Genomic DNA, 25,255 nt, shown 5'->3' with positions numbered 1-25,255 from the left:
GTGGATCAATATGATAATCCCGATGAAACGTGTTTTGATCACCAACAGAGTATGAAGAGTGTGTCGTCACGACGACGCCAGCAGAGGAAGCAACATACACACGGGGACGACAGCGACGAGAGCGAGTCTGACCCGGACCAATTGACTCGTTCGAGAACCGAGTCGTCCAACCAACTGGACGCGAGCAAACTAAAGCACAGTAGGTATCAATTTTCCCCCATCCCCGAGACCTTTGAGAGTTCAATAATTCATAAATCACTTGCCCATGCAGAAAGTTATTTCAAATAGTTTAATTATTTAACTATGAATATAAAAAATATAAAGCATATAGAGCTCCCCCAATTTTCTTCTCAATAAATTAAACTTTCAGTTCGCGCTGTTTCGGATTTCATTTACCACGGCACGTCGAGCACCTCGTCAGATATATCGCCAATGTGCGAGCAGAAGTCGTTACCGAGACGAGGACGATCCAGGTACTCCATTTATTCGTAATTTAATTCCCAAAAAGTAATAAAAAATGATTTGTCCTCAATTGTGAGAGGCTAGACGAATCATAAAAAAATGTCAAAGCAAATTTAAATGATATAAAACAAGAAAATGGCTGTCTCTGAAGATGGCACGTTCCCAGCAGGAGTTCCCTGAGGATGCTGCTCCCCCCGATGTCAGTGGCCGAGACGGCATTTGTCAGTAATCAAGGAAACATACCTGGCAATGGCGATAGGAACGATCGACATGAACTGAGCGAGGCCGAGTGCGATATTGATTCACTGAAGAAGCCAAAGCTCGGCCTCAGAAGTTCCCTGTGGTCGAGACCCGGCACACAGAACAATCCCTCCTCGGATTACTCCATTGCAGTTTAAAAAAAATGACGATTTGACATGAAAATGAAAAAGTCTCAAGTAAATTTGAAAAAAAAAAACAAATTGAACTCTCAGCGTTCCAGGAGGCACGTCGATACGGACCATCCCCTCACCAAGGAGCACTCGTCATGACCAACTATTTGTTGTTTAAGAATTTTTTCGACTGACAAACGAGCCTTTGGAGATAATAACAGACTGACGATCGTCCATATACTGCCGATACCACAGTCTTCCTTTAATACTTCCTCAGAAATATCAGGTCTAACAATATGTTCTTCCTCTCTACCACTGCCAGAGCGTTCGGGCACATCTCCGAAGGCCTCACCTATCAACTATCACTGATCATTGAACCAATAATTCATAAATTTTGTAAATAATTTTTTGTATGAGTTCTTGCGCATGACGAGGAGCACGAGTAAATGCGACGGATGACTGTGATTGAAGAGTGCTGCTAGTCGATGTTAAAGGAGAGGACTTGACGCTGTGGAGTCTGCCCACGATGTATTGATGCGTGCCAAAGATAAGTAAATGAATAAAAAAAAATCATTGACAAAAAAAAAAATTATAAAACTAATCGACAATTTGCTCAGTACGCTTCGGGACAGCCTCTGAAAGGTCTAATCGATAGCGATAACCCATCCGAGACCAAAAGACTTTTGACTATTCGTACGGCTAATTTGTGCAGCAGCATTTCCCAGAGTCCATCGGGCCATAAACGCTATTTTAATGGGTAGCGACGGGAGTATTAAATTTTGGGGAGATCATTGCGAGAAGAAAGACATTCGGGAATTCATGAAAATTTGAGAAAAGTGGGGGTTTCGGTAGGATTTTTTGGGTGACAGGCCAAAATTCCCGTCTACAATTCGTCTCGAGATCCTATAGAACTGATATCATTAATTCTAATCTTTAATTCATCTAGTTAATTGGCAGAATTAATTAGGAGAACGTGTGGGAGAATTTTCAATGACAAATATTAGTTGCGCAACATTTTATCTACAAAACGTCTGGGAAATTAACGAGTTATGGGAGACTCATCGCAATTGGGTAATGAATCTCGCTAATAAAACTTCAGGTATTTATCGGCTTTAATGTATTTCGGTAGATTACACTAAGATCATTGATTGGGCATTTTTCCCCGAAATTTTCGGCCCTGGGAATTTTGGTACGGAACCCTTTTTTATCGGTCATTTTGACATTCCGGCAAAATGACGTTAATTATCAAACCAAGTTGGCCTCTGTTGCATTATAAAGTTTATGATACGTACGAATACCACGTTGATTAATTTAAGTACGTTATAATTCTAAGACTTTTAAAAAAAATGACAAGTGGCGCGCGAATGGACAATTCATGATTTTTGTATATTTAACGAATGGTGATGATAAATCAAGCGTTTAATGCGAGTAAAATCATGCAAGAGCGATGTATATAGGAAAGCAACGTCAATCAAATTATCGTTTAATTTTAATGAACCTCGAGGTAATTTATACAATATACTTTGTAAAAGAATGAAAGTTCTGCTCCAACAGGAGATCAACTGTCGTGAAGACGATAATTTTTGTACATTTTTTCTTATCGCGCGCTCCTTACAACCTTTTTTCTATCGTCGAACTACGCACATCTCTCGTTTCCCCTCCATTCGGAGAAAATTAAGTGAAAAAAATGTGAATTCATTGGATTGGATAATGTCACGACCTTTGAGTGGAGAAGAGTGCGATTTTTTTTTAACTTTTGTGATGATCGAAGGGGCTATTAATCAAATGAATGATAATTATTATCGTGTAAATTGAAGAAAAATATGAGAATGCGAAGAGAGATAAAGCGATAAATAATGTGTGATGGAAGTGAGTTTCATCGTGTTTTATCGTCCGTGAAGGGATCCAAGTATGGACAGAGTTATGTTAATATTATCAGTGTACGATGAAAGTCGTTTCAAGGCATAAATATCGATCGTAGAGTCGATTAAATAAATTGATATCACGTAAGAATATGCGTTTCAATTTTATTCAGCCTCCGTCGCGGTCGCCTTTACCTGATTTTTTTTTATCGTGATCGAACCCTTCAATACCCGGTGAGGGCGGCGAAGGTCGAGTCCAAATCATCGCTGATGTACTTTGACTTTTGCTTCTCCCTGAACAGTCGATCTGAAAGAATCATGATTCAGTGATTTAAATATTTGATTTATTTATAATTAATTCCCCTAATTTCCTTTTAATTATTTTATTTTTTTAGTACCTTCACGTATGTCCAACTCCTTCTGCAGAATTTTCATTTGATTTTCGGCGATCACTGCCCTCCTCTCAGCGTCCTTTAACTTCACCTTCGAGTCCTTCAGCTGCAGCTTGAACTCCTCGACTCGCTGATTCGCTTTTTCCTCCGAGACCTCCAGAGACTTCAATATATTCCCGACGATGAACAGCTCATCCTCACGCTCGACAATTTTCCTGGGAAATTAGGGGATTGAGAAAGTGTAGATTTAGCGTTGAGGCCATTGACTTACGCATCGCTGCTCCTGATTCTGTCCTCGGCGGTTTCGAGCTCGTCCTCAACGAAGGCCAGACGACGGGATATCTCATCGGATTTGGCGTCAGCGTCTTCGGCGATCAATCGGGCTTCCTTCAGCTGCGTTGTCAACTGGTCCATTCGTTCGTCGTCTTGTTTACTGCGGGTCTCCAGAACTTTGCAGATTCTGGACGATGAGGAGATTCAGGGTAAGATGTGCTTATACGAAGTGGTACGTTTTTCAGGACATTTTAATTTTGCAACGTGCACAAATCGATTCGTATAAAAAATCCAATACTTCAAAAACTCCATAAATAACGAAACTTTATTTAGTGCTAATAAATGGAGCCCATTACCCTGGTAATTACCTCTTGGCGTCTTCAGCGCTCTCAGTAGCTTGCAGCAGCTTCGTCTGCGCAATTACCCTGCGCTCCTCGGTTTTCTCCAGGTACTCCATAGCCTGCTGCATCCTTCTGTTCAAAACAGCCAGCTCCGATTGCACCTAAAATACCTCTCCATAATAAACTAACAATAGATTAAATAAATAAATTGTACGTACCACCAGTAACATTCTCTCTTTATCGTCGAGTCTTGCGTTGGATGTTCTTAAACTGTCGCGATTAATTCCCAAGTCGTTCTCCATTTGCAATAATTTTTTCTCCAGCTCCCGAACTTGATCGTTCAATTTTTCCTCCCGATTGTTCGCCTCGCGAGCCTGTCGATCGCAACAATCGGCGCGATCGATTGCCAGGTCTTTCTCGATTTTCAGCACTTGCAGCTGCTTTTTTATCGCATTCATCGTAATCACTGCTGATAATTACTGCCAGTACATCCGACAAATAGGGGAAATAATTAGTCCCTCCGGCAGATTAATCGTGTAAACTCGCTGTGAAGTTGGTGAACAGTCAAAAGCGATCGCTAATGAGTTACTGTACCTACTGACCGAGGAGAACAATCCCTTTATAGGCCCCGCTGTAATGCAACATGAAAAATACGAATGTATGCTTTAGTTAGAACACAAAGGGATTCTTCACTCTTCGACGAGTGACTTCGATCATTACAGGAATAGTCTCAATTATATTTTTTTCATTTTATTTCAGGACAATTCTGAGGGAAAAATCATTTGGACTCTTGCCAAATTATTTGATGTGTCGGAAAATTTTATCATAAATTTCGGAAAATTCTGGAATCAATTTTTTTCAATTTATTGCAGGAAAAATTCAAGAATTCAAAGAATTATTTTTCAAAATTGGGATAAATTATGAGGAACGCTTTAATTAAGAAGAAAATATGTTTATAATGTGGGTCAATTTCATAAACTTAACGATGTGACACATTCTATTAATTATTAATTTATGAAGTAGGTCAATGATTAAATAAATAACGAAATAAAATTTCCTCGGTTGTGAGCATTTATTGAAAACACAAATTCCATATACATTAAAAATATCGAGGAGGAATAAATGGCAGGAAGTAATTAAATTGTTCATTAATCGATTATGAACGCGAGACATGTTTCATTGATTAATTTTTCATCTGAAAAAAATTAATTAGCCCTCAGTGAGATATCTTAGGAATCCAAATAATTCTATGCAACGAAAGAAAGCCTCCCCGTAGCTGCAGTAATGCGTGCGTTGTTGTGCAAGTGCAACTGTGTTCAATTCAATCCAAAGAAGTGGCTCAGTCAATTTGCAGTTACGAGACAATCTATACGCGTACCCACGGGTTATTTTTGAAAGAGTTTAAAAGGCCGGATTAAAAGTACTCAGCGGTAGATTGCGTGCACTCGATCAAAAGCCAATAAGTGCACAAACTGAAATCAGGTGTAAAGCTGATGGCAATGGTGATGGCGATGAGGATGAGGATGACGATGATGACGATGACGATGATGGAGTTTATTGATTTTATTTTGCACACACGGAGAGAAATATTTTGGAAAAAATTCTGAAACTGTAAAATTTCAATTCTGACTCATAATTTCCCTTCAGTGCGACATCGCTCGCCGATTAGGTCTGGAACGGTAATTTTTACGCCTCTCGTCTGGCACTTTTTATTGAATATTTCTCTCCGGGTGCATCGAGCCAATTCGAAAGCAAAATTCAAAGAGATCGAGGGATTTTTAATAGCCCGTCATTTCGGCGAACGTTAAATCCAGTTCATCGGTAATTTCCCGGCATTTTTCCTTCTGTTCTCTGAGTTCATCTGCAAAAAGATGAGTGAAGACGAGTGAATGGGTGAATAAAAAAATAAGAGCATAGGAAAAATCCTGGAAATTCCCTGATTACCCTCTTTGAAGTCCACTTCCTTCTGCAATGCTCTGACGGCCTTTTCCGCGAGGATCGCGCGCTTGTCGGCGGCCTTCACCTTTCCCTTCAGCTCTTTGAGCTGCACCTTGGAGTCAGCAACTCGTTGATTCGCCTAGAAATGTATCGAGTCGATAAAAAGACCTCCTTCACCCCAAGGGAACTCTAAATTTTCCATGGGAATTCCGGAAAATTTTATCGCCCCACAATAGCCCTTAGAGCCACTGCCCTGAGAATTATCAGACAACGATCCAGGAAATATAATTTTTTCTCGCTCACACGTACCTTCTGTTCAGACACTTCAAGGGACTTGACGATATTCTTCACGATAAACAGTTCGTCCTCTCGCTCGACGATTTTTGCCTCGCTATTTTTAACCCTCTCCTCGGCAGACTCGAGCTCCTCCTCGACCCATGACAATTTATTAGCTATTTCCTCGGACTTATTGTCAGCGTCCTCGGCGATGAGCCTGGCGTCTTTCAATTCAGCGGTGAGTTTCTCCACGCGTTCGAGATCAAGGCGATTTCGATCCTCGAGCACTCGGCACATTCGTTTAGCATCGTCAGCCAACTCCACGGCTTTCTCGAGCTTCGCCTGAGCGAGTAGACGCAATTCCTCCTTTTTCGAGAGACTCTGCTCGATCTCCTGCACTCGTTTCGTCAGCACCGTTCGATCTTGCTCTGCCTGCCGATCGCACAAATGACAGATTTCATTTCACGAGTGAAGTGATAAAACGAGATAAGTTTACTCGTCTTCGAGTCGAATTATCTCCGAGTCTGAGGGAGATAGCCAATTTTTTGTAATGACATTTATTGTAGAACTTAATTCGCTCTAGAAAAAAGTCTTAATCCAAATTTTTCCATCTGTCCCCGATTCCGAGATATTCGTCAATAACTGGCCCTTCGTCAGGACTGACTTATCTCCGTTTATCACTTCGTTATCGATTTCGCTTGGGGATTCGATCATCACCGAGCAACTTCTACTCACCTTGGTCCACGATTTCTCGCACTGTTCCAGCGCCACTGTTTGCGTCTCGAGGCTGACTTTAGCCACTTCGTAGTCGTGCTCGAGGGTTGCTAATTTTTTAGTTAAATCTCGCACCTCGTCGAAGAGTAAATCGGCCTCCATGTCCTTTTGTCGTGCTTTCGTTTCATTCGCCTCGACCATCTCATTGGCCGTGTCCTTCTCCATCTTCAGCGCCGCGATTTTCTTCTTTATCGCCTCCATCCTGACCCCTTCCTGTTACCCTGATTGTGATGGTGAAGGACACTCTCCTACCGGGATTTAATCCTGAAAAGCAAATGCTCGATTTATCGGTTATTCCTCGTTAAATCACTCATTTTGGTTAAAAAAAATTCTTCACTGGATTTTCAATTGTATAAATTGTTGTCTCACTCGTCAGATGATGATAATCCACCGGTCAATACCCACAACCGGATACCGTCGTACACCAAGCCAAAATAAAACTAAACGTTAAGTGATTCGGCCCTCTCTCTGATGGGCTTTTACCGATCCCTCAATCCAATTGCTATAATTGCTTAGCGAACTTTGGCTATCGTCCCGTTTTTACGGTCACTCTCCTGCTTCGGTTCTTCACATCAACGTTTCAATTCCCCCCTGTTGCTGCCACTTCTACTGGGGGTAGCCGAAATGCGATCTCCACCTTCTCATCGTTATTTATAGAGGCCAACAAAGAATTCCGTATCCTGATTTTTAACTATCCAACGTAACATTCAACTTTTGTAAACACTAGGAGTCGAGGGATCAATTGAACGGACTGAGAAACTGCTCCAATTTTTTTTATCACTCCCAGAAGGGACTTCAATTTTTTTTCACTGGAGAGAATTTTCATTTTCATTTCTTCATAACTAAGAAAGGATTGTAAATAATGACAGAACAATTTCTGGCGCAAATGAATCACTTTTATTCAATTTATTCTACAGCTATGATAATTCATAATTTCCATAATTTTTGTTTTCATCAATTTGGCAAACAAAAATAATGATGAAACATTGAAAGCAACATTAATGTATATTCACCTAGAAATATTCTTCGCCTAGTTTGCACCCTCGTAGGGCATTGTCATAAGTACATGTAAACAATATAGTGATAAATAACGAAGAATCAACTATTAAATATGTGATTTGAATGTCTTTTGCTCTTTTTTATGTTTTTTATCGAAAAAATGGTCTAGTCTCATTGCTCCAGATATATTGAAAAAATCCTCTCCTTCGCAATTCCCCGATTATTTTCATTAGTTTAATCAATCATCCAAATGGGATAAACTCGTATAAATGCTTATACCACAGACTAAAGTTACTCATCTCACTTTAATTAATTGAGCCAAATTAATTACTCCGCCTATGACCTATCTGTTTCATGTCGTTAATTATTTACTCAGTTATGGACGCTTCAGACTTTTAGGACAAATTTATCAGTTAATTAAGTCTTAAGCCGGTACTTGAGGATGTACACAATTAATTCTTCATACTTATTATTTTCTCCCATTATCAGCAATTAAATTACTTTCGAAATACGTTGGAGCTCGTTGTCGTATGCCATAATTTAAGGTTTTTTTGGTGCTTTAGCTCAATAAAAACTTACTGAATAAAAAATTTCTCCCCAACGAGACTAGCAGAGTCAACATTTTTTTTTTGTTTCAGTTTTTTTTTAATAATTATTACAAAGTACTGAACACACTTGATTACAAAAGCCGAACGCAAGGAGATAAATAAAATTATTCGTGCTGCAAGCGTCAATCGTGAAGTTAATCTAATGATTATTATTAAATTATTAATCCTCATGCCCAAGAGGAAAGAATTAGTGGGCATTTTTCTCGTATTTTATTTTAAATGTTTTGGTTTGACGCTCGTTAATGGCAAATCATTCTACGAAACTTTCACGATTCGATTTTTTTATTTATCCTTCTAACGTTGTTCAGCAGCGATTAAGAGGTTCATGCAGTCTTTGGAGTTTCCATTAAGAGATTCACTTAGAGATTTTTTTTTAATGTAGATATGCCAGACAAAAAAAGCACTCTACGAACATGTCCCAGATTACTTCAACAATAAATGCTGTTAACGACTCGAGCCATAGATTCAAAAAAATAATCCAATCTATAATAGTAATAATGATTACATGATAATAATGATTAGAATTAGAATAATGATGTGTGTGTAGAATTAATGGAAGGATAAATAGTTTAACAAAAATATGATAACGATGGGATGCACTTGAGAAACTCTCTCTCTCTCTCTTATCGAGAATAAATGGATGAAAAATAAAGTGAAAAATATTTACAAAAATGTGGTCAACAACCCTGTTTTTCATTCACTCCGAACTTCCTCCTGAAAGTACTCTAGAAAGTATTGATCCATCGACGATGCCCACAGCAGCGTCATCTCGATAGATTGGAGCCAGTTTCTGAATCAATTGCCATTGATAACACAAAAACTGGCGTGTGGGACAGTAACAAGTGGACGGCGTCTTCTCTACCGAGAGCACGGAGCTGTTTTACGAGAGATCCGACTGTACAACCAGGTCCAGCACATGCCAGTAGTCTAGGAGGATAAAATATGTTCGTGATCATGGAGCCGAATTTCAAAGAAATCAAAATATTACCTCAACGTGGGGCTATCGACATTGCTATCCAGATTAGCCACCCGATCTCCAAGTCCCAGTCTCACCGCAAGAAGACACCAGTCTTTACCATGGGGATCAGGTGGATCGAGCATCTGCGCCAACTTCCTTTGCACCCCGGGCTTGATGAACTTGACCGGTTGCCTCGTCCCAGGAATACAAGTGTCCAGTAGATCAGATCCACAGCCAACAATATTCCAAACGCTCTCCACACACCCATTGAACGGATTTTTGAACTTGGCCTCGTCGAATCCCTTCTCCAGCAGCGCCGAGAGCATGGCTGCGGGCTCCCAGGTGTGCAGGACCTCATCGTAGTCCCTGAGTTGACTGGGGGACAGCCAGTGCTTTTCCAGGAGCAGTGCAGGTGCGACCATGTCGGTAGTGGCATCAATAGCATCAAAAATCACTCCCAGGAGTGCGAAGCACTGGGAACCGGAGCCTTTGGGGCCCCTTACCTGGAGCTCCATGTAACCCTGGTCCTCCTCCTCGAGAGTGATAATGCTTTCACAAGGCCCCACACAGAGCTTAGACCCTCGCCACCACTGATACAGATCGGAGTCTCTCGGATCCCACGTTTGGGTGATCCTCCTCAATTGAGATTGAAAATGAGGGAAAATCGGGGTCAAATGGTACAGAGGTGCCTCCCCAGGGAACAGCCGGACCCCTGCATGTGGTAGGGCGGAAGTACTGGACCCCCAGGGCTCCCACAGACCTGGTAGACGCTCCACCAAGTTCAGACAGGGGATCTCATACTCCAACTCGTCATCTTCCACGTCACAGGGAACGCAGAAGTTCGTGGCCTGGAGGACCTGGAGTGCTTGACTCGCCGGGCAGGGGCATCTTGCTTGGAAATCCTCGATTGTGTAGACACCGGTTGTACGACTACCCAAACGCCCTCGCTGATCCGGGTTCAACTGCCAGCCGATGACGTCTCGCCACAGCCACTCCGGAGATAGAGCAATTAAATCATCGCGCAGGATTACAGCTTCTCCCAAGGCCTTCATTAGCAAATAGGCCGGAAATATTTGTTAATTAAATGTAAATAAACACAGTGAAATTTTTTTTTTAATTACGTTGTCTTTACTGCTTCGAAAATTACCTGAAGTTGTTGGGTCAAATGTCGGCAATGTTCGATAGAAACCAGTGGATTAATTTTCCTAACTTCAAGAAGCAGCTGTGGAAGTGTCAAAAATACAGGTGGATCCTCCAGTGTTAGAACATACGCCCTCCAGGCTTCGGCCAATCCCGTCCACACCATAGCCCCCTAAAATCCCGTAATCAATCACCACCACATCGTCTGGCCACAATCGTCGTACACGATAAGCACAAAGAAAGCATTTTGAAAATTTCATATATTTTTCTTATCTCAAAAGCAAGGTAGTGCATTGTATGTTCTCAATTAACGTGAAAAAACTGTGCACCACAAGTGACAATTAGAAATCAATAAAAATCATTAGTGTTATTTATAATGAGAGAAATAAGATGATAAATGGAGACCTGGTTATCATGATTTGCCACTGGCGCGTACATGGCCGCTGCCCGGGGCTTGTCACGACGGAGAATACTTTCAGCTGCATCCCGTCCATCCTATTATCATGCGGTGCATGCATTAAGGCACTTATTGCTGGTCAGAATTTAATAACTAATTTTCAGGATCAATTGACACAGTGCTTAATCAATGTTTCGATTGATCAACAATTGTTTACGGGGAGAGAGAATCTTCACCCGTAATACGATTGCATTCTCGATAAGTAAACTCGACTATTTTGCACACTTGGGTGCGAATTCTGGGTGTGGAATTAATATTTTGCCTGTCCTCCAGCTAAAAATTGATAGCCCAGTCGGTTTTGCCCCACCGACGTCTGATATCCCCAAGTGTGCAACCCAGTCGGATTTTTTTTCTCCTCCAGAGGTGTTCGTTAATGTGGATGACATGATACAAGTATTAATTATTTATACAAAATGGATATAGATATATATATTTGTATATGTATCTGTATGATAACATGCGCACGAATGATCCGTTGAGCCCAAGTCATGCTGAATGAATGGTATTGTCATTGAAAGGAAATATCATCAACTTCCGGTGAATAAACTCAACTCAACATCATTTTGATTTTCAGTGGGTCTTTGCATGCTATGATGTCGTGCGATCACTAGCATATCAAGATATTAATTTTTTATATTCAAAATAAAACGTTAATGGACAAAGTATTTAGTAAACTGAGAGACAGGGGCGGAGGGAGGAGGGGGAGAGACGTTAGTCGATGTGATCGAGAGGAAATTCATTACCTCGAGAAATTCCATTCGCACATTTGTCAGATAAGATCGGAGAAGTTTGACACCAGGATTCGACGAATTTGTAGCATCTAGTACCACCACCTGTGGCTCATCACCTAAAATCGGGGTGAATTCTTGAAGGAATTGTAGTAGTGGTGAGAGGAAGTTTGTTCCGTTTGAATTTGGACTTTGGAGCTCTGGGGCGTAAGTGCCAACGAGAATGACTTTGACGTCTTGACACTTCCCAGCAAATCCTAGAGAAAATGTTTTTTTGAGTGCCAAGTGGCAGAACAAATTGGTACAGACAATCGTGGATCGAATGAATTATTTACCGATATTCTTTGGTGGTATTCGGTCCATAATGAAACGCAGCCAAAAACGCGCTTGTTGCAGCTGAACAGTGAATGGCTCTCGCAGGCTAATCGTAATCAAGTGAACAGCGGGTAACTGGTAGGTCAGGGCATGATGATAGGATGCCAAGAAATCCTCACGACCACAAAATTCCCAAAAAACACATTCACCGCCAATATTACCACGACTCCATTCAACGCCGACAGTCCCCTCATACTCATTATCACTATATTCAAAACTTAATGAGCCATGTTTACTCGTGACATCCAATTCAATGCTGGGTTCTCTTTTAGTGGTGCAATTCTGGCTCCTAGATCTTCGAAAAAATCCAAAACTAAATATTCCAGACTTCAAAGAATTTATCAAGGACGTTTTTCCCGTAGCACAGTGTCCCAATAGGCGTATGTGTAGGCGATCAATCGCTTTGTGGGTAGGCTGCAGCTGCTTTACATAATTCTCCCGTTGATTTCCCTGTGGACAGCCATGAATTCCCAGTCACACCCATACCAAAGTACCTGACTAAGAGTTTTATAGAAATAAAATAGCAAGAATATCTACATTTCTGAGCTTATCCAGAAGATTAGCAATTTCAAAGTGTCCATGCTTGATAGCCGTTACGTCTGCACGAATTCCACGATTTGTTTTGTCAACGTCACAACCAGACAGACACAAGAGTCTCACAACATTAATATGGCCATTGCGTGCTGCAACGTGGAGAGGAGTCAGACCTTTCTCGTTTGCCACATCAAGCTCTACTCCATTTTCTATCAAGAGACCCGTCATCTGTTCGTCACCAGATGCACACGACAGGTGGAGAAGGCTATCTTGCTTCTAGAAAAGTTTTTAACACATTTTCCAATGAACCGATAGGAAAGAAAATTGGGAAAATCCTACGAATTCCTTGACCCAAATGATTGCACAGCAATTCATAGGATCATTCAGGCTTATCTTGTATTTTAGATGTGACAGACTCACAGCATCCTTGACGTCTAACGAGGCACCTTGCCTCAGTAATTGGGACACTGCCTGGACACAGCCTCGTTTAACAGCACTTATCATAGCACCACTCAGATCCTGCGAGGTTTCGGACTCCTGATCATGAGAAAATAAACTCATTTAACTTTATCGAAAGCAAAATTCTGAAGCGAGTCCCTATTTCCACGTCTACTCACTACAAATATTCTCATGCATTCGTGCTTTGTCTGGGCATTCATTAATACGTGAAGGAAAAGAAAAACTGTTCTATTTTTCATTATCATAATTATTTACAGTTTATCGATTTGCAGTTATTAGTTAAACTTCATAACAGATTTTACAGGCAGAGAAAAAAAAATTGCTTCGTGATTTGTTACGAATGGGAAAAGAAACAGCCGAAGAGGTGTTTGCACATAGAAAAAATAGTGATAAGGAATGTATAATAAACTAAAGAAAATTATCTACGACTTTTGTATACATAAATAAAGCTATCTGAGGCAGGAACACACCGTAAGGATCCAGGGATGTTTAAGGCACGATTCTGCGCTCCCTCGTTCCCTAAATATATTTGAAAAATATTTAAATAATTACGAACGATTGCATTTGACGAATTATCAATTTTCAATCCTTGACAACTCACTTTGGATCCTTAACCAAGAGAGAACGTATGAAGTCCTTGGCGATTTCCGTAACATTACCAAAATACTCGTCATCGAACTGATATTGGCAAGCTGCTACATTGGCGTAGGTTTCTTGTTTATCTTCACCGAGAAATGGCGAAGCACCACTCAGTAAAATGTACGTTAACACGCCAACTGCCCACAAGTCAGTTCCTAAACTGAGGGGTTCGTAGTTAACAATTTCAGGGGCTACAAATTCTGGAGTACCAAAGAGTGCACGAAGTTCAGAACCCGGTGCCAGACGATGAGAAAGTCCTAGATCTGTGAAAAGAAGAGTACATAATTTTCTGTCAACAACTTTTTATTAAATTGACTATTAAAAAAATTTAGCTACCTATTAATTTAATATTTGGCATGGGTGGCGGAGTTGACAGCAGGATATTCTCAGGCTTAATATCCAAATGAGCCACTTGGTGCGAGTGTAAATGACTGAGTGCCATCAAAACCTGTCTAACCTGTTGAAAGCAGAAATAATGAACTCATGACACCCCTCAGTACCAATCCCCTGTTTCCATTGAGCTAAAAAAAAATTACATACAACATGAGCAGCCTCAGCCTCGCTAGAAGGGGTCCAATGAAACAGTTCCCCATCCGAAATCAATTCCAACAGTAGGACAACTGTCTTCCCTGTATCAATCACCTTGTGGAGGGTGACAATATTGGGATGACGAAGCTGTGCCAGCAGACCAGCCTCACGTGCTGAAAAGAATTGAATTTTCAACAATAAAATGCACATATCTACATGAGCATTTCCAGTCTAGGGCCTGTTATCATGTGGTTTACCTATATCAGCTGCAGCAACTCCCCTCGCCACTCTCCTCTTCCTCATTATCTTAGCAGCATAAACCAAACCTGTTTTGAGCTCCACACATTTCCGGACAACAGCAAATTGTCCCCTGAAGGAATAAAAGCGTGAATAAATCGATGGCTTGATCAATAATCCATCAGATGACAACCACTCACTTGCCAATCTCCTCGAGGAGCTCATAATTCTTCTCAATAGCTTCGTGATGAACCTCCATCAGACTGTCCCATTCAGGACCTTGTGGCCACGATTAACATCAAACAACATGAAAAAATCATTATCATAAATACGAAGATGACGTAAAAATCAGAGAATCCATCAGCAAGTCTCCAAACAACCCATCAAACTTGGGGACATTTGCTGGGAGAAAATTTATTAGGGTTTTACACCGACAACCCAGAAGCATCTGTCAACCTCAAAATAATGGAATAAATCAATTTACCACTGTTCGATGCTGCAAATTGTCGAGACGTGCCCGGCATCATCTCCCGAATATTTTCCACATTTGTATTGCAATAACGCCAGCACTTAACGTTAATTAAAATACAAATCACTCAAATAAAAAAACCGTTACGGAAAAATGAACAAAAATACGTTGTCATTTGTGGTGTGTCGTTTTTCCCCGGCCTTTTACCATGCCGGGCCCCTACCCTCTGGTATCTCTCCAGGTCTATCGCCTATTCACATTTACTCCTCTCACACACACGCACACACAGGTCTGCAATCAATATATGCGGCGACGCCACCTCGATGTTACTTGGTAAACACCATTTACGGATATCAACAAATTACGCTTATCTGTTTCACCAGTGTTTAATATTCTTGACCTTGAGTGGTAAAAAACACAAATAAAAATGGCTGACTTGCGTTGGGAAAATCGTTGATGAAACAATATTGAACTCTGCAAACGTTGGACAGTGGAGAACACCGGGGCCTCACTGTTACTGACTGAAAGGATGTGGAGACAACGGTGTGGGACATCTTCCCATGAAAACATTAGCTCATTCTTTTCCATGTGCGTGGGAAGCATTGAGCTTAGTTTTAAAATCCATTTTCCTTTCACCCAATGCCTGGGCAAAGGAGAAATAAACATTTCAACACCTAATGCCCAACCCTAAGATGTCTCACAGGTAGGCGGACACTCGTTTCCCAGGAAAAAAAATCCCGGAAGGAATCCCCCTTCTTTTCGGGGAGCACATTTCCGTTCAGGAGTAGTTAATGTTGATGATGACTGATACCGATGACACAATTGACTGTTTTAACAGGAGTTCTATACCACTGTGCTTTAAGTAGTTTTCCTGACTGCTCCCAATTTTTGTAGTTTTATGAAGAAATGGGATAAGTCTTTCAGGAAATTTTAATTTTCTGGCAACATGTCCGGAAGAAATAATTTAAGAAAAAATTCTGAAATCGCCTCACATCGTTAGATGATTAACATACAATGGAAGCAGGAAGGGGATGGGTTAATAATCGCAGTCTACGTGATTATAGTGTTGTTTTTTTCATTCAACTTTTACAAATGCATGTAAAATACTTCACTGACAAAAAAATGCGAAAGAACGAATAAGAAAATGGAGTGCTTCATTAGAGTAAATTCAAAGTTATAAAAAATTAAGCAATTTATTATCTCGCTTGGGTTTATCACTCCATCATCGACTGGTCTGTGGGCGTAGCATTCTGCTGAATGTCATTTCCCTTCTTCTTGATTCCCGAGACGATGTCGTCGATTCTCAGGAGGAGAATAGCTGTCTCAATGGCTGTTTTGTACGTCTGCATTTTGACACTCAGTGGCTCCCAGATGCCGGCCTCCTTCATGTCTACTAACTCACCGGTTTCACCGTTGATTCCCCAGGTGTTGCCCTCGGTTGCATGCTTTGCACGCAGGGCTGTCAGGGTGCGGATTATGTTGGCGCCGCAGTTTTGAGCGAGAGTTCGGGGAATTATGTCCAGGGCTTGAGCCACTGCTTTGTATGGCCATTGTTCGACGCCGGCTATACCTGCTGCGTTTTCGTTCAGAAGACGAGACACGGCCATCTCCACAGCTCCACCACCTGGAAGACCACAAAGGAGGTTTTTAGTTGTATTGGGTCTAAATGAGTTGGGAAATTGTTTAAATTACGATTTCATCCGTTTTAATTTTATGTAAACGATGATAAATCAAATCACCCTGAGAACGTCTGAGTCAAAGAGAAACGATAGAAAAATTCCTATTTCCAGGAAAAAAAACTAATTTTAACAATAGATAATTCTCCCATGAGTTTATCAACTAATTACTCTCCCAGTCTTAAATGAATAATCAGCAATAATCACCTGGAACCAATTTGGGTTCAATAAGCAGGTTCTTGGCGACATGAAGGGCATCCTGAAGATTCCTCTCAGTTTCATTAAGCACATCCTTGCTGGCACCTCGCAAAACAATGGTACAAGCCTTGGGATCCTTGCACTCTGTAATAAAGCAGAAGTACTCCTCCCCAATCTTCTTAATCTCAAACAGTCCAGCCCCAGTGCCCACATCCTCCTCCCTGAGCTCGTCAGTTCGGTTGACAACAGTTGCTCCACAAGCCCTTCCAATCCTGTTGTTATCAGACTTGCGAACACGTCGAATAACTGAGATGCCTGCCTTCAGCAGGTAGTGAGAGGCCAGATCGGCGACTCCCTTCTCAGTGAAGACAACATCTGGCTTGATAGCGATCACCTCATCGCAGATTTTCTTGATGAACTCCTCCTCGAGCTCCAGAATTCTCGTGAAGTCCATATTCTTCATGATCTCCACATTGGTCTGGGACTCGCCCTTTTTGTACTCTAGGGAACAATCTAGCAGGACAATCCTGGGATTCTTGATGCTCTTCTTCATCTTCGGATGCGTCACGTCTTTGTTGAGCATCACTCCACGGAGCACATGGCTCTCGTCGATACTGCCACCCGGGATTTTCTCCACCTTTGCGTATCTCTTAATGTCAATTTCACGTCGTCCATTCTCCTCAAGCAGAACAGTGTTGACAGCGTCAATGGCAATTTGACAAGCCAGCTCCGACCAACGACCGATGAATTTCGTTCCTACGCAGGACTTCACCACCTCAATGACTCTGTTCCTATCATTTACGTCCAGACTAATGCTGACCTGATCCTCCAGAATCTTCACCATGTCCTCGAGAGCCTGTCTGTATGCCCTGATGATGACGGTGGGATGCGTTCCCTGCTCCAGGAAGGGCTCGGCTGTTGCCAGAATCTCTCCTGCCAGGACTATTACTGAGGTGGTGCCGTCTCCGACTTCTTCATCCTGAGTACGAGCTATCTCTATCATCGATTTTGCCGCTGGATGCTGAACTGTTATCTCACGTAGAATTGCGTTACCGTCGTTGGTCATTACTATACCTCCTGTGGGGTCCATCAGCATCTTCAGCATTGCTTGGGGACCCAGACATGTCCGGATGACGTCCGCAATGGCCTGTGGATGTTTTTCATTTTATTGAAGTGCGGGATAATTTTTTTATTCGCAAATAACAGAGGGCATCTTTAATAATTTGTAAAATATGTCAAGACCCCTCTTCATTTATCAATTGGAGGAGACAATTATGAACTGAAAAATCAGACTACTGAGTTAATTTTTATGTGAGAGTGCCATTGATTCCGGCGAATATGAAGCTGAGGAGAATAAATTTGAGGTTAGGAGTGTCGAATGACATTTTTCAGAGAAAAGATGGTCAAGATCAAGAACGACGTGGGATCGTAATTGTCTCGGGAATGAGAATTTTCCAGAACTTTTTAGATTCACTGGGAAATGATGCATGTGGGCGTGACGCCGGCACAACTCCTTATAAGGTAAAGATTGCCATGTAACACGTGTTTAATGTATCTTCGACTCACTTTGCCAGCTTGAATGTTTTCTTTCTGCACTTTCCTGCCGCAGTCACGTTTCGTGTTCTGACCTGCGATAATCAGTAAACCGGGCATTATTTCGGGGACTCGTGACTAATTTTTCATACCAAACAAGGGACCATGATTTTGTCACATTCAATTATTTTAATCGTCAATTGATTCATTGGTTACTCACTTAGAACTACGATCGGCGTTGATCCTGGACCGAACATCTTGTGTTATTTATGATTTCGGGAGTTCAATCGATATTATCGTGAAATAATCAATGATCAATTTATGATGGCAATGATTGACTTTTATACTAGTGAAGTGAAGTGAAAAAGGAGTTGCTTCAGTTCCCTGACACTCACTGCATCAGTTTCACGTCTCTCGACTCTCGACTAATCGATAACTTCGACTTTTGGTAACCAAAATTGATAGTCGCAACGAACGATTAATCGTTTTCTTTCGACAGTTGGTCATGAACCTCATCAATTGGATTTTTTATATTTTTACTTCTAAATTTTTTTTATTTACGAGCTCCGTGAATCTCGTCAAATTATTCTGTCTATGGATTCACAAGGTCAATACTGTTAAACCAACATCGATTTTTCAATAATCGACATTTTTTGGCATCTCTCCAGTGGCTTTAATTCATCACTAGGTGTCACTTCAGTAAAGATTTGCGCGGGATCGTCCGTTCGTTCAGTGCAATGGAAAATTAGTTGGTTATCATCAGGAGACTAAATTCATAAGATAAAAAAGTAAGTTTTGGAGGATCAAACACAATTACATAATTGGAAAACCATTAAAAAAGTTTATTCATAGTTCTTGCCGTCGATCTATTCGTCGATCGCGTTCCATAAAATTTCCTCCATCTCAATGTGAAAATTTTCCAAAAATAATCTTTCCACAAATATAACAATAAAAATGTTGGGTTTTTAACCTCAAAGGTTCCATCAGGATCCTAACTTAAACATTCCCTTCAACATAGCAACTCCAGGAGCATTCGCCTCTGCGTACCCTGGAAGCTCATTCTCACAATCCTTAAGCCAGCGTACAATGTTGGGATATGGCTCCATCGGAATCAAATGCTACGATATCAATCGTAAGTATAAATAAATAAAAATGATAAACGCAGAGGTGAAAGGCTGAATCAATCTCACTCCATCATTTTTCCTCACTTCTCAATATCCAAAGAACCTCTGGGATTTTCAAAAATTGCGCGCCGCCGCGCACATTCAAATAATATAAAATTTCAATTCATGATCTTCATGATTAAATTTTAAACACAAACACTCTGCATGAGATCATGATATTGACATCAGCCTTTTTCAAACCTCTGCTCGCAATTAAGACACCTTAATTAAATTAATTACATCTATGCTGCTGAATGTTGCGACACAACTGATATCTGCCAGTGTGTAAGAATCGCCGACTAGCCATTTTTTTCCGTCCAAAAATTTATTTAAAAACTCCGACATCCCCATCAGCTTGGCTTGTTGCTCTTTGGGAATTGATTTGACTTCAGGACGCATCAGAAATTTCTGTAATCATCTAATTATAATTATTTCGGCTCATAAATGAGATCGACAAATGATCTTGCTGGACTCTAACTTCCCCTCGAAGTGTTATTAGTACTCAATTAAAGAAACTGCAAATGAATTATAATTAGTAAAATAATAACTGATATTTACGACTGTTTCTCGCAGACTTGCAAAGAGAATCCCGCTGTTAAAATGCAGACGTTGATTGACAAGAGATCGTGCCTTAAGATCCTTCGGGTAGAGAGAATCGTCCTTCCCGTATTTGTCAATCAAGTAACAATTGATAGCATGGCTAGAAGAAAAATGAAAAGTTGATAGAATGAAATCAACTGGATTCGATTACCTGCAATCGGTGAGTTTAAATTAATTTTTCTTTTGATTAATTGGAGATTACAGCGTTTACCTATCACAAATGATGTGGCCATTGTCATCTAGTGTGGGAACGGTATGCTGCGGGTTAAGCTAGAGAAATACAATTATAAAATGTAGAATGCAATAATTCCAAAAAATGTTCTGAACGAAATTTTTGAAATTTTGAAACATCAGAAATCAAATGAGATGGATTTTGAGGAGCTCGTGACTCAACCTTTAGGTATTCCTCCTTTAAATGCTCGCCTTTCATCAAATTAACTTCTCGTTTATCCAAGTCCAGGCCGCTTGCTTTTTCTGCAAGGAGGACAGCTCGGCAAGCCGGACTGAACTCCGTGGTGTAGAGGATCGGACGTGCGGGCTTGCTGTAACATCTGAAAGAATTTTTGATGCGGTGAAATGTGACAAATCATTCCAGAGGAAAAAAAATTATTCAATTACCCAATTTTTGGAAAAAAAAATTAATTAGGAAGTAATTTTTAAAGACTGTCGAAGACTACCGAAATTTTTATTATTACATTTGTTGTAAAACTCAATCCGCTTCACAAAAAAGCTTCTAATAATTTTTTTATCTTCCATAGACTTCGAAATATTCCCAAAAATCGGCTGATGATCAAAGGTTACGCTCTCGTTTTACCGCATCATCGTAATGAAGTACAACAGCGACTCCCTTCCCGAATGCATATTAATCCAGAGTTAATATCCCTCTGATAATTAACCCAGGATTAATATCCATCTGATAATTAATTCAAATTATAATTGATAGGTGAAATATTAATTTTTTAACTTCATTATTCGCGTGAAAAATTTTTACAATTGGAAAAAGGCTCATATTATTTTTCCGAGTTTCTTGCCGGTCCCTTAATCATTTATTACTAATTAAAAAATAATACCTGACTTGTAACGGGGATGTGCGGGCCACTGGTAGCACCTGACGTACCATGAAATTCTTGACGATATTCATTGCAACTTTGGGACAGAGACGATAACACCGAAAACTGGTGTGGGCAACGCACTGACTCTCAGTTATATAGCTGGTATACTATACATATATATAGTATGGGGTCTCGGTAATCAACTACGTATTCAATCCTATGAAAATCGTGTGTTTATCTATAAGCCGGCGTTAACGTCTAACTATGTACCGTAGTGCTTAAAACTTTTTATAACTTCTAGAATAAATTGTGGGGCGGGGTCAAGCTCATTATTACATACCATATAAAATATATGATCAATTAAAAAGTGGTGGGTTTAAATTATATTTTGATTAAATAAATTCCGTAATTTTACAGAATTAAATAAGAAACTAATTTAAAAACTGTTCCTTGATTTTTTTTTCAGAATCTTTGACTTGGAATATTTTTTTACATAACATATATATAAGTCTACAACAACTATATATAATGTAATTTTTCTTCGGGTGTATCTCCTCGAGAGGGAGTGACATACGCGCCCCACTTCAAATCCCCCAGATAATTAACTTCGTCAGGAAAATTAAACAGGAGAAAAAAAAATGCCAGTTTTTTTTTATAAATCTTATTATATTTAGCAACAGCTCACCTTTAGATAAAAAATTGAATCTCAAAATATAACACGCTTTTAAATAACAGAATACAAAAACGCAGCGTGCACGAAAGTCAAGGTGGGTGAAAAAAATACACCGCAAATTTGCAAAGGCCATTATAGCGACAAATATTGATATCGTTTGTTCGTTAATCTCTTGTTCACGTTGTGGTAAAATTGTAGACAGGGTAACGTGGTGCGAAGTGCCCCTGATTGCCCATTACGTGGTCAGACTCTCCACGCTCCCTCAGGCTCCTCACAGACCATCCGTACTCTTCGTAAGACGGTGGAGCTGAATTATAAATAATTAATGTACATCAGTCCGAACGTACGATTATTATTACATAAGACAACTTCTGCAAAATGAATATTTTCATGTTTTCTTTCTCAGGTAGGACAAATGGAAGTACTCACGCAAATTCGGATAACCATTAGAATTGGGTAATTGGGCCGGTGTGTCGTTATCGTGGGGGTGTGGAGGAGCTGTGGGGTAGCCACCACCTGGGGAAAAGGGGGGATAGCCACTCGGGTAACCACCGTAAGTCGGGTCTGCACTCTTGTCTGGGTAATTGTCACCTGGCTCTCGCTTACCTGACGGGGCAATTTCCCTCTGGTAATTTGCCAGAGGAATTGTGCCGATGAACACTAGAGTATTGCTCGTCAGATTTCTGTGGTACCTGGGGAAATATTTGTAAATAATTTCATTAAGAATTAATCCATCAACTGCTAATTAATTTCTATAGTTACCATCCCTGAACGCAGGCTTCTATTTTCAGATTATATTCAAGATCGATAATCCCACAATTCGTCAAGTTCGAAGGTGGCAATGGAGGAATCTCGAGTTTCTGCTCATAATCAGACGTCCGATCGCCCTCCACCGGCCCTTTGCTCACCTCCGCGACGACGATTTTCTCAGTTCGTGTGAGGACTCTGGGGTTGTTGGCTTTGAAGGTAATAATCTGCAAAATATCCCAATGTTTATCTTATCCTGAATTTTTTCCAATACATCAGGGCAGTCTGTCACCTTGCGCAGGATCAATTTCACTGTGTTGACGACAATACCGGACTGATTGTCCACGTTAACTCTTATCGGCATCGATTGACCGGACACGTACCCCTTGACTGGGAGGATAACGTTGACTCTCAGAGGTGCTGAGCCGCAACAGAGACAGCAAAACGTTTTACTCATTTCTTGATGAATGGGTTCCTTTAAAAAACCGTATAAATTTATTTTTCTAGAAAACAACATAATAAACAAATCTTTAAAGTGAAGAATCGAATTTTCTTGAGGATGAACATCCCTTGATTGGAGTTAATGAGATTGAAAAGTCATCCCACGGTAATGAGAAAGTCAACGAGTGGCTTACCGATGCTCTAGCTTCTCTATTGAGGTCAAAGTGTGAAACGACAGTGAACGCTGCCTTCACTTCCTGATCGAACTTCCATGGTCTATCGATAATTGCCTTTACCGTGTAGCGCACGTGCCCGTAGTCGTGTTCAAAGCTACTGGGAAGATTCAGGGGTAAGGCGCAGGTGAACGGATAGGAATGTTCACCTACCGGTATGGTGATATCCTCGTCACCTTGAGGAATAAATAAATGGTGAGTCAAGTGAAATAAAAGGGTCTGAGGGCCGAGGGAACGCGGAACATTGAGAACAATTTTTATTTGCACCGATTAATTAACTTTTCATGTACTCTATAGTTTATTTTTCTATATTTTTTACCGGAGGCTGTTCCAATAACGTAAGACTGCATGCTGAAATACTCCTCATGCCCAGTGACGGTCTCGGACTCCTTTTCATATCGTCCTTCATGATTCAACTCTTGCCTGTCCGTAGCCCAACACGTGTTGGCTTCACCCTTTATTATGACGTTGATACCTGCAGCATAAATCCCAATATTTTCTTTTATTGTCAACTCAACTCAAAGAAACGCCCTCGGGCCAGACGATACAAAGCCAGAGCGATGTTTAAATGGGGGGAATTTGCGAGGGAGTTGTCAAGCTTGTAAGTGAGCTATAATTATACTCCATTCGAGTTCTAAGTTGGGTCTTGAGCAGAAAACTTGGATGTAATAAAATGTCAAGCAGACGCAGATATAATTTTTCTCAGAAAACATCAAAGGACCTGATGAATTATCACTCAAGAAATAATTTTTCAATTCGTCAATTCATTCAATCACCAATAATAATATTAATAGTAATGAGAATTTGATGAGGTTGAGTTCATCTGGACGTGAATAGAAATCCAATTTTATTTCGTTGTTAATTGGAAAAATTAATTAAGTCATGCGCCTGGGGGGATTAATAATTAATGACTTCGTGTCATCGAGATGAGAACAACATATGCTCCATAAAAATGCAGCATTTGTTGTACTTTTATCACCGCCCGAGGTGTCATCGAATTTTTCAGCGTTCCCCAGTGACGTTCTCCGTGGGAAAGGCTCTGCTCCACACTTGAAATTTAACCAGCTCACATGCAGAATAAATACACAAATGCGCAGCACATACCGCGTATTTTTTTCACTGAATCCACAACGACGAGGATACGCCCCGTGACAGTTTGTCCCGGAGAATAGGTACTCCAGGGATTATCGAAGAGAATTCTAAATTCCTTGAGGCCCATGACATCAGTGGGATCACCGTGACACGTCTGATGTATGGAAAAATCTACTGGCTTCCCTCACCACTGAGTTACTCCTTCGCCTGGTGTCCAAGGAAATTACTGCTCTATCGTCTCGCGTCGCGTGAATGCCCCAACGTCTTCGCGTACAATTTTTTATTTATCTTTATTTTTGCAACGCTGGATACATTTTTACGCTCTATCTATATCTAGCCACTGTGTTGTGGGGAAACAAGCTGTCGGCTGCCCAGTGAGGCGCCAACTGCTGCGCATGTCTCGCGGTTACTATGAGTCATGACGTCATAATTAGTGGGTTGGATGGGGGATTGGGGCGAGTGTCATTGATGCTGGATTGACAGAACATTTGACGAATGTTGGTCTCTTTGAAAATAATTTTTTTCTCCATTTTTTGTCAGATAAAAAATCAATTCCAACTCTAACGTTAAATAATTGAATAATCAGCGAATTGACGATTTATAGGTTTTATAAAATTGTTTATTCCATTTTACGTTTTATACGTTTTATAAAATTGTTTATTCCAGTTTACCAATTCCCAATATCTCAGAAGTACAATACCATCCCAATCGATTATCCCCAACAAATATAGAAATGAAATATGTTCAGTTCCCATGCCTCATCATAAACCCCATCTATCCTGACTAAACACATAAATAAATCATCGACAATTGTCATTCAGGGAAAAATCAAATGAATTTAAATATTGACGAGATGGTACAGAAAAATTCCTGGTGCCTCCAACGTTTCGTAAAAATTCAAGTTCAGTTGGCAATTTCTCCCAGAATGACATTCCTTCTATTTGCTCAATTTTTACTGAACCCTCCTCGTGCCCTCCTCGGTCATGGGTTTTCCGCATTACCCACCCCGAAGGCGGGGAAAACCCCC

The 25,255-nt window shown here is 40.6% G+C and overlaps 7 protein-coding genes and 1 long non-coding RNA gene across 18 annotated transcripts in view; 2 read left to right on the top strand and 6 right to left on the bottom strand.

Moving 5' to 3' along the window:
* Dscam2 (Down syndrome cell adhesion molecule 2) overlaps positions 1-1,781 on the top strand; it is a 59,564-nt gene extending 57,783 nt beyond the window's left edge. For 3 of the 6 annotated variants that reach the window (XM_064134720.1, XM_064134722.1, XM_064134725.1), the window contains 3 exons: positions 49-199; positions 371-473; positions 614-1,781. In XM_064134720.1, the coding sequence (XP_063990790.1) occupies positions 49-199; positions 371-473; positions 614-860 (501 nt within the window). In that variant the 3' untranslated portion in view covers positions 861-1,781. The remainder of the gene's footprint in view (positions 1-48; positions 200-370; positions 474-613) is intronic. The other 3 variants (XM_064134721.1, XM_064134724.1, XM_064134723.1) reach the window with 2 other exon arrangements.
* A 1,063-nt stretch (positions 1,782-2,844) lies between these two features.
* LOC135169607 (tropomyosin-2-like) lies at positions 2,845-4,299 on the bottom strand. Its single transcript, XM_064134751.1, has 5 exons — positions 3,920-4,299; positions 3,729-3,862; positions 3,359-3,547; positions 3,094-3,302; positions 2,845-3,002 (listed from the first exon to the last, which is right to left on the bottom strand). Exons 1-5 carry the CDS (start codon positions 4,157-4,159, stop codon positions 2,920-2,922), a joined length of 855 nt encoding a protein of 284 aa, XP_063990821.1. The 5' UTR covers positions 4,160-4,299; the 3' UTR covers positions 2,845-2,919.
* Positions 3,195-5,436, top strand: LOC135169609 (uncharacterized). Its single transcript, XR_010300228.1, has 2 exons — positions 3,195-3,569; positions 4,461-5,436. It is a non-coding gene; the product is annotated as an uncharacterized LOC135169609 (long non-coding RNA).
* LOC135169606 (tropomyosin-1-like) lies at positions 4,750-7,236 on the bottom strand. The gene is made up of 5 exons (XM_064134750.1): positions 7,059-7,236; positions 6,651-6,953; positions 5,949-6,347; positions 5,646-5,778; positions 4,750-5,562 (listed from the first exon to the last, which is right to left on the bottom strand). Exons 2-5 carry the CDS (start codon positions 6,888-6,890, stop codon positions 5,480-5,482), a joined length of 855 nt encoding a protein of 284 aa, XP_063990820.1. The 5' UTR covers positions 6,891-6,953; positions 7,059-7,236; the 3' UTR covers positions 4,750-5,479.
* Positions 7,237-7,563: 327 nt separating this feature from the next.
* Positions 7,564-15,516, bottom strand: LOC135169594 (death-associated protein kinase 1-like). 5 transcript variants are annotated; one of them, XM_064134729.1, is made up of 15 exons: positions 14,836-15,516; positions 14,552-14,753; positions 14,372-14,484; positions 14,127-14,287; positions 13,923-14,043; positions 13,549-13,849; positions 13,418-13,466; positions 12,909-13,025; positions 12,492-12,764; positions 11,915-12,404; positions 11,595-11,836; positions 10,800-10,889; positions 10,402-10,566; positions 9,285-10,300; positions 7,564-9,223 (listed from the first exon to the last, which is right to left on the bottom strand). In XM_064134729.1, the coding sequence occupies exons 2-15, from the start codon at positions 14,608-14,610 to the stop codon at positions 9,061-9,063; spliced, it is 3,360 nt and encodes a 1,119-aa protein (XP_063990799.1). In that variant the 5' UTR covers positions 14,611-14,753; positions 14,836-15,516; the 3' UTR covers positions 7,564-9,060. The 5 variants fall into 5 exon arrangements, with proteins under 5 accessions (XP_063990799.1, XP_063990797.1, XP_063990800.1 ...); XM_064134727.1 differs by having other exon boundaries at positions 14,552-14,656; positions 14,838-15,516; XM_064134730.1 differs by having other exon boundaries at positions 14,552-14,652; positions 14,838-15,516.
* A 362-nt stretch (positions 15,517-15,878) lies between these two features.
* On the bottom strand, positions 15,879-18,651 carry LOC135169597 (T-complex protein 1 subunit gamma). The gene is made up of 4 exons (XM_064134734.1): positions 18,448-18,651; positions 18,261-18,322; positions 16,704-17,841; positions 15,879-16,444 (listed from the first exon to the last, which is right to left on the bottom strand). The coding sequence occupies exons 1-4, from the start codon at positions 18,482-18,484 to the stop codon at positions 16,035-16,037; spliced, it is 1,647 nt and encodes a 548-aa protein (XP_063990804.1). The 5' UTR covers positions 18,485-18,651; the 3' UTR covers positions 15,879-16,034.
* Positions 18,652-19,048: 397 nt separating this feature from the next.
* On the bottom strand, positions 19,049-21,292 carry LOC135169608 (glutathione S-transferase 1-1-like). The gene is made up of 6 exons (XM_064134752.1): positions 21,061-21,292; positions 20,385-20,541; positions 20,202-20,260; positions 19,949-20,090; positions 19,631-19,798; positions 19,049-19,345 (listed from the first exon to the last, which is right to left on the bottom strand). The coding sequence occupies exons 1-6, from the start codon at positions 21,129-21,131 to the stop codon at positions 19,211-19,213; spliced, it is 732 nt and encodes a 243-aa protein (XP_063990822.1). The 5' UTR covers positions 21,132-21,292; the 3' UTR covers positions 19,049-19,210.
* A 392-nt stretch (positions 21,293-21,684) lies between these two features.
* LOC135169603 (arrestin domain-containing protein 17) lies at positions 21,685-24,607 on the bottom strand. Of its 2 annotated transcripts, none has more exons than XM_064134744.1 (7): positions 24,241-24,607; positions 23,456-23,611; positions 23,098-23,312; positions 22,755-22,937; positions 22,478-22,689; positions 22,322-22,407; positions 21,685-22,022 (listed from the first exon to the last, which is right to left on the bottom strand). In XM_064134744.1, exons 1-7 carry the CDS (start codon positions 24,353-24,355, stop codon positions 21,892-21,894), a joined length of 1,098 nt encoding a protein of 365 aa, XP_063990814.1. In that variant the 5' UTR covers positions 24,356-24,607; the 3' UTR covers positions 21,685-21,891. The 2 variants fall into 2 exon arrangements, with proteins under 2 accessions (XP_063990814.1, XP_063990813.1); XM_064134743.1 differs by having other exon boundaries at positions 21,687-22,022; positions 22,145-22,407; positions 24,241-24,605.
* Between the last annotated feature and the right edge of the window lie 648 nt (positions 24,608-25,255).

The sequence above is a fragment of the Diachasmimorpha longicaudata genome, chromosome 15 (genome assembly GCF_034640455.1).
Source record: "Diachasmimorpha longicaudata isolate KC_UGA_2023 chromosome 15, iyDiaLong2, whole genome shotgun sequence".
Taxonomy (NCBI): Eukaryota; Metazoa; Arthropoda; class Insecta; order Hymenoptera; family Braconidae; genus Diachasmimorpha; species Diachasmimorpha longicaudata.
Note: the sequence above shows the minus strand (reverse complement) of the source record. Positions and strands in the feature narration are given on the sequence as shown.

Excerpts from the sequence above, each read along its gene's own strand:
- LOC135169607 (XM_064134751.1), bottom strand. The coding sequence starts at position 4,159 with ATGAATGCGATAAAAAAGCAGCTGCAAGTGCTGAAAATCGAGAAAGAC. Across the intron at positions 3,863-3,919 it reads AAGAGAGAATGTTACTGGTG|GTGCAATCGGAGCTGGCTGT; the intron begins GTACGTACAATT and ends GAGGTATTTTAG. Across the intron at positions 3,548-3,728 it reads AGCGCTGAAGACGCCAAGAG|AATCTGCAAAGTTCTGGAGA; the intron begins GTAATTACCAGG and ends CTCATCGTCCAG.
- LOC135169606 (XM_064134750.1), bottom strand. The coding sequence starts at position 6,890 with ATGGAGGCGATAAAGAAGAAAATCGCGGCGCTGAAGATGGAGAAGGAC. Across the intron at positions 6,348-6,650 it reads GCGAGAAATCGTGGACCAAG|GCAGAGCAAGATCGAACGGT; the intron begins GTGAGTAGAAGT and ends TGCGATCGGCAG. Across the intron at positions 5,779-5,948 it reads TTGAAGTGTCTGAACAGAAG|GCGAATCAACGAGTTGCTGA; the intron begins GTACGTGTGAGC and ends ATACATTTCTAG.
- LOC135169594 (XM_064134726.1), bottom strand. The coding sequence starts at position 14,878 with ATGATGCCGGGCACGTCTCGACAATTTGCAGCATCGAACAGTG. Across the intron at positions 13,467-13,548 it reads CTCTTGGTTAAGGATCCAAA|GGAACGAGGGAGCGCAGAAT; the intron begins GTGAGTTGTCAA and ends AAATATATTTAG. Across the intron at positions 11,837-11,914 it reads AATACCACCAAAGAATATCG|GATTTGCTGGGAAGTGTCAA; the intron begins GTAAATAATTCA and ends CATTTTCTCTAG.
- LOC135169597 (XM_064134734.1), bottom strand. The coding sequence starts at position 18,484 with ATGTTCGGTCCAGGATCAACGCCGATCGTAGTTCTAA. Across the intron at positions 18,323-18,447 it reads AACGCCGATCGTAGTTCTAA|GTCAGAACACGAAACGTGAC; the intron begins GTGAGTAACCAA and ends TGATTATCGCAG. Across the intron at positions 16,445-16,703 it reads TGAACCCAAATTGGTTCCAG|GTGGTGGAGCTGTGGAGATG; the intron begins GTGATTATTGCT and ends GTGGTCTTCCAG.
- LOC135169608 (XM_064134752.1), bottom strand. The coding sequence starts at position 21,131 with ATGAATATCGTCAAGAATTTCATGGTACGTCAGGTGCTACCAGTGGCC. Across the intron at positions 20,542-21,060 it reads ACATCCCCGTTACAAGTCAG|ATGTTACAGCAAGCCCGCAC; the intron begins GTATTATTTTTT and ends AAATTCTTTCAG. Across the intron at positions 19,799-19,948 it reads CAAGTCTGCGAGAAACAGTC|AAATTTCTGATGCGTCCTGA; the intron begins GTAAATATCAGT and ends AGATGATTACAG.
- LOC135169603 (XM_064134743.1), bottom strand. The coding sequence starts at position 24,355 with ATGGGCCTCAAGGAATTTAGAATTCTCTTCGATAATCCCTGGAGTACC. Across the intron at positions 23,313-23,455 it reads CGTTATTGGAACAGCCTCCG|GTGACGAGGATATCACCATA; the intron begins GTAAAAAATATA and ends TTATTCCTCAAG. Across the intron at positions 22,690-22,754 it reads TGAAATTGATCCTGCGCAAG|ATTATTACCTTCAAAGCCAA; the intron begins GTGACAGACTGC and ends GATATTTTGCAG.